The 5,980-nt window shown below is 43.1% G+C and overlaps 1 protein-coding gene across 3 annotated transcripts; it reads left to right on the top strand.

Annotated features, from left to right (window-relative positions):
* The first annotated feature begins 971 nt into the window (after positions 1-971).
* Positions 972-5,074, top strand: LOC133924110 (uncharacterized). Of its 3 annotated transcripts, none has more exons than XM_062369497.1 (11): positions 972-1,102; positions 1,829-1,921; positions 1,997-2,058; positions 2,169-2,238; positions 2,312-2,354; positions 3,005-3,088; positions 3,297-3,340; positions 3,418-3,481; positions 3,564-3,652; positions 3,920-4,123; positions 4,210-5,074. In XM_062369497.1, the coding sequence occupies exons 2-11, from the start codon at positions 1,859-1,861 to the stop codon at positions 4,363-4,365; spliced, it is 879 nt and encodes a 292-aa protein (XP_062225481.1). In that variant the 5' UTR covers positions 972-1,102; positions 1,829-1,858; the 3' UTR covers positions 4,366-5,074. The 3 variants fall into 3 exon arrangements, with proteins under 3 accessions (XP_062225481.1, XP_062225479.1, XP_062225480.1); XM_062369495.1 differs by having other exon boundaries at positions 3,854-4,123; positions 4,210-5,072; XM_062369496.1 differs by having other exon boundaries at positions 977-1,102; positions 1,842-1,921; positions 3,854-4,123; positions 4,210-5,073.
* Positions 5,075-5,980: the final 906 nt, after the last annotated feature.

Genomic DNA, 5,980 nt, shown 5'->3' with positions numbered 1-5,980 from the left:
GAGAGGACCCACCGAACAGCCGCAGAACAGCCCGGCATGGCCGCCCGGTCTTGTTCGTCTGACATAGCAGGGCGGCAGGCGGGGCGCCTCGGGCCTTGCGATGCTATACCGAGGCGCGCCGGATGACGCGTGATGGGACCCGTGCATTAAATATCCCCACGCCCTTCTGCCAGAATGTGGCAGGGACTGACACCGAGCATGGCAGGAGCAATTGGAGGAGACAGGCCACGCGCCCTTTTAAATGCGGCATCGGGCCTTTCACCGGCTGACACCTCACCGCTGGCCCCCTGTGGGGGTCATCGACGAAGGACTTCTTAGGCCGTCGGGGAACCGAGTGCTCGGAGATCACTGTTCATATCTCCGAGCACTCCCGAGCACTCTCTCCCGGAATTGATTGTTCGGATCCTCGGGGGAACTAAGTGCTCGGGAACCGCTGCTCGCAGCCCCGAGCACTCTCTCCCGGAACTACCTTCCTTGGGTCCTCGGGGTACTTGGGTGCTCGGGGGTCACTGCTCGCGGCCCCGAGCACACCCTTTCCAGTACTCGGCTTTTCTAGTCGTCGAAGGACTTGGGTGCTCGGGGGCTACTGTTTATGACTCTGAGCACTCTCTTCCCAGTTACTTGGTCTTCGCAGATCATCGGAAAACCCGGGTACTCGGGGACCACTGTTCATGGCCCCGAGCGCCCTCTCCCGGGATTTAGTCTTTTCGTACCTCGCGGAGATAATCCCCGCAGAAGGGCGTCACGTGGTGGATTGCTGGTCTGGCCTTTGAATTCGGGGACCTCTGATTCCTGATTCACCGATAGAGTGATATCTTTATTTTTTTAATAGACGTCTAGTTTTGTAATTTTTTAATTTTCGAAATATAAATAAAATCGACCTGGTGCGGACGAGTGGGCCGCGCAGTTTGCAGCCCAATTCACTTTAACCCTGGTTGGAGGTTTAGGGTTTATAGAAGCGAGCAGCGATAACAAAACAGGAAAGAAAAGAAAAAGGGGTTGTAGGAAGGGCGGAGCCGTTCCCTTCGCCGCCACCACCGCGATAAGCGAGGCCACCGCCGCCTCCTCCTCGTCACGTCGTGCACGATCATCTCTCTCGCCGGTAATTGGATCGGCAGGCGTCCTCATGCCTGTTCTCTCTGTTCGGTCTCGTCTTGTTTTGGTTCTGTCACCGGGCAAATTAAACATTTGATTGGTCGGCATTGCGTTGCTCCGAGTTAGCGCCGCGTTTAGACCGTTGGAACCGTGAGGAGAGGGAAAGGGGAAGGGCTCTTCCTCGTCCCTGATTGCGCCGCCCAACGGCAGTAGGTAACTAAGGCCGGCGCCGAATCTGCGACCTGCATCCGTCTCTTTCTGGGAGGCCGACCAATGGGACAGCATGAGCTCCTATCACTACCCCTTTTGAGGATGCTGCTAGAATCGAGGGCATTTGATCTCCTCTCTTACCTTTTTTCTTCTCTCGAAGGGAGAGTTCCCCGGTAATGATCATCAGAGATATGTGACAGGAGTGGTTAAGTGGAGAACATCGCAATCTTTTAGCTATATGTAGGCTAATAGATGAATCTATTCTGGTGATATACGCCGAAAGCTGTGAGTTGTCGGCTGCCTGATGGAAGCGAAGGCTTAGTACATTCTAATATGTGGTATCTATGCCAACTGCCATTGTTCAAGTTTCTGATAATGGACAGGGGAGCTAAATGTTTTGTCTGTCTTGTGATTCTGAAGTTCTGACTGTGTCATAGTTGAGAAGCAATTTTGAGGCTTTAACTTTGTGCAAATTGCATACAAGTTCAATGCTGAAAATGTTGTAAGCCAGATCAGTTTGCAGTTTCATTTTTTAGGTTTTGTGCTTGTTATTATGGATGACAAGAGTAAAGTAAAGAAGGAAATAGATGGCTCCCTTGGACCCCCTCCTCGCAAGGTGAAACTTGACTGTTCACAATATTGGCTTCTCTCAGTCTAGTGCTTACCATTTTTTTCCCTTTTGCAATGTCAGGGGAGACTTAAATTCGCACCCAAAGTGCCACCAAAGAAAGCTGCAAAGGTTGTCCTGAAAACGTATGTGATTTAATCCACACTTACTTTCCTAATACGTGGATATCTTCCATTTAAGATTTTCTGGATTGCAATTTCGGTTATGTGGAATGAAATTTACTGTAACTTGACAGGGAACCGGTCGAGGAGAGCAAGGATGAAGCCGTCGATATGGAATTATTGACGAAACTTAAGACATCGCAGGTACTAATTGTTGTCTTTGGTCCTTTGGTCGTTTGTTGTACCTGCAAGCTTTTCACTTGAGTATTGGTTGCAGATCACTGACCCCTTTGCAAGAAAAGTTAAGACTGAGGATAAGCGTAAGAGTGCTGATTTATCTTCATTCCATGCTAAACCTCATCGCTACCTAGTAAATTTGTAGTTCCTACTCGCTGAGCTATGCTCAAGGCTACTTTCATCAGTTGTTATTGATTGTCAGTTAGTTTTGTTTCCAAAGATGCACTTCCTGATATGCTTTACATTTGCAGCCTAAAATATATGTATGTACGAATCTTGGAGGCTGTGAATAGAACATGTGTGACTAGTTCCTTACCACTCTGCAAAATTTGCCAAGAAAATGGCTACTTATGTCTTACATTTGTATGAGCAATCTTTATTTACTAGGTTTATGCTTATCTCTTTCTGTATTTCATTTAAAAGCATTGTTCTGCCAATGATCCTAAAAAGAAATGCATTGTGTAGGGCATTTGTAACTTTTTCTTGCCTATCTTAAATTAGTGTACTAAAAAATAGTGCATGTTGTACAAGGTAACCAAGGATTCGTTATAGAGAAGATATTCAGAAATCTTTCATAACTTGCTCTTGCTTCAGTGATGGATTAGATCATTATATCAGACTAGTATCTCTTTGGGTGTTGATAAATATACATAATTTCTAATATTGGTGAAATCTATTTTTTTTTAATTTCTGTTGCACATCTAGCTAATGATGTGTTGCTTTGTTGCCATAGCAAAAAGTTGTATACAGGTTGCATTTGGACATGGAAACTCTTCATATGCAAGATCTTTTCCCATGACAAAAAGTTCTTCAGCAGGTATTGGTGAAAGATATTTATCGTCATTCTTTATGACTAACTGAACCATCCACTAAGCGTAACTCTGAAAATTGGATTATAGTCTGTTGGCTGGGTTGCAAATTTTTCTTCTCTTTTTAAAATGAAATAGAGGATATGTAATACTTGTTTACCCATACAGATTGCTGAATTTGGACCTTAACACCCTTTGTTTCCATTGCATTTTCAGATGGATCAGCTTCGAAATTGCCAAAAGAATATGCAGAGCCTTGGGTGGGTGAAGATATCAAATTACTAATGTGGATTGCTTCCTATTCAGACCTTATACATTGATTTCCTTATTATTACAGGACTATACCCATACTAATTATCCTGTTACTCTCCCACTGAGGAGGCCCTACTCTGGAGATCCTGGTACATTGTTGGTCTTTCTAGTTGAAATTGCAAAAGATTTTCTTCAACTGACCCTTACACCCCTCCGACATCCCTAATGCAGAAATTCTTGATGAGGAAGAATTTGGAGAATCTTCTGCCGGCAGAGCTCAAGATGCTGAATTAACCGCAGCGGAAGAGCTTGGATTAATGGTATGCATTGTTGTATGGTTCCAGCGCCTTTTCACTTCTGGTCATATGCATTAAAGCAAAATCACTTTGTAAGCAACGCTATTTTCTAATAGAAACTCAAGTGTATACACATACGCTAGTATATATACTATCATTTAACTGTTGAAACCTCCTCGAGTTGTACAGGCCATATCTGCTCTCTTATACAGATTGTGTTGACAGGATCGGTCGGACACACCACAGCTGCTCTTCTTCCAGTTGCCTTCATCTCTTCCTTTACCAATGCAGCCACAATCGGTTACAGAGCCAAATAAAGGCTCCAAGGAGAATGCTAAACCTGCAAGTACAAGCTCCAAGGAGAGAGGTGAGGGCACGAGGCCATCATCGTTCCGTGGCTCGAAACTTAAAGAGCTGCCTGGAGGTTTCATGGGGAAGATACTCGTATATAAGAGTGGTAACGTGAAGATGAAGATTGGAGATACACTCTATGATGTGAGTATCAAAACTGTAAGTTTTTGTATTTTCTGTTTTGGTTCCCCATGCTGTACTAAAAATGTCAAAATTAACAAATTGTGCAGGTTTCGGCTGGCTCAAATTGCATGTTTGTCCAGGAGGTTGCAGCAATAAACACCAGAGATAAGCATTGCTGCACATTGGGAGAGATCAGCAAGCGAGCTGTTGTCACCCCTGATATTGACTATTTGCTGGGTTCTGTTGACAAGATGGAAGAATAGCCATTTCTTTTGTGCAAACTATGGCCAGATGCCATTGCATGGGAGGCATGTTTCTTCAAGAGAAAAGCGGCGGGTTTCACAAGGCGACAATTTTGTGTTTCAACAAAATAAATATAGAGTCAGACACAGGTTCCTTAAACAAAGAAGGCATTCACAAATAGGTCAGTGCTAAGCTGAGGAAAAAATAAATAAACTTTTGTTTATTGATTATGAAGTATTTGTGTCCTCCTATTCTTTTAGGCAAGTTTTCTAAGTGAAGTAAAGAGGCAAAATCCAAAAATAGATAACAGATTTGTCAAAATAGACAACATATCGACATATTTGTAAATCTAGCGCAAATATTCGGCACCTCAAACACCAAAAATCCGATTTCAGTACCTAAGACGTCGAAAAAGGATGAGTTTGTCCTATATTCGATATCTCAAGTGCCGAATATAACACTGTTCACTGTATTCAGCACCTTAGATGTCGAATATGGGTCGGCGTGCTTCACCTCTCCTGTTGTTAATTTGTTTAGGTAACTTTTTTGTGAAGGTAGTTGTGTAGGTAACTTTTTTGTGAAGTATCATATAACACGGTAACCAATGCTGAATACGGGTAGACGTGTTTCACCTCTCCCGTTGTGTAATTTGTTTAGGTAACTTCTTTAAGTTAGTCATGTACGTAATTTTTTTAAAGTAATGTTGGGAGGATATAAATTCTAATTTGTTGAATAATAATATTTGTAAAGGACGATTATTATATAACTCGGTATAGATGTTTCATATGTTGATAAATATTACATGGGATATGTGGTTTTTTATAACTGCGCGAATGGACGCTAACCATAAAGATAGGACGACATCAAATGTTGGCTTGTACGGTACGCTTAATGGTTAACTTAATAGCGTGTTGCTGCCAAATCAAATATGTTTTAGAGAATGAAAATCGATCGGATTATAATAAATGCTCTATATTGAGTGCATCTAGGATATTTGCTCTTTCGTAGGGCATCAAGGTCCTCCGATTTAGCGTGATGGGTTCTCTCCCGCTTCATTCCCCTCTTTGCTTTGTGTGCCTCAGTCGCAACGCGCTTCTTCGCTGCCTTCCTCATACGCTCCTCTTGACGCTAGAGCTGTAGTTCTTTTTGCTGTTGCTCGTACTTCTAGCGTTCATATGCTTTTCTCCTCTATCGCATGCTCATGTCGATCTATCGTTTTTGGACAAATGAAACAAGAGGGAAGATTAGTAAGACAGTGCATGAAATCGTACGGTTCATGTCGAGGTTTATTATACTGGTAGTGACACATATGAAGAAGCATAGGTCATAGTGTAGGAGATGTCTAGAGACTTGCGAAGCCTGCGAGGGTCACCATAGAAGTACATCGGTGGACAGGAAGAAGGACTCCCTCATCCTCATGTAGTCCTGAAGAGGGTTACGATTCCTCCTGTATGTGACATAAATAATTATAATTTATTAATATTGATCAACTAAGGTACTAATGCTACATATAATAACACATTTACTCATACGCCCGATCGATATCTCGTGGGGGGTACTGGTACCACCTGTCGGTATCTGAACTGTCTTTGTGCACGCTCAGGAGAATATACTTTCATGTTATTCATGTACAAC

The sequence above is a fragment of the Phragmites australis genome, chromosome 7 (assembly GCF_958298935.1).
Source record: "Phragmites australis chromosome 7, lpPhrAust1.1, whole genome shotgun sequence".
NCBI classification, from domain to species: Eukaryota; Viridiplantae; Streptophyta; class Magnoliopsida; order Poales; family Poaceae; genus Phragmites; species Phragmites australis.
This window is presented reverse-complemented; position numbering and strand designations above follow the sequence as displayed.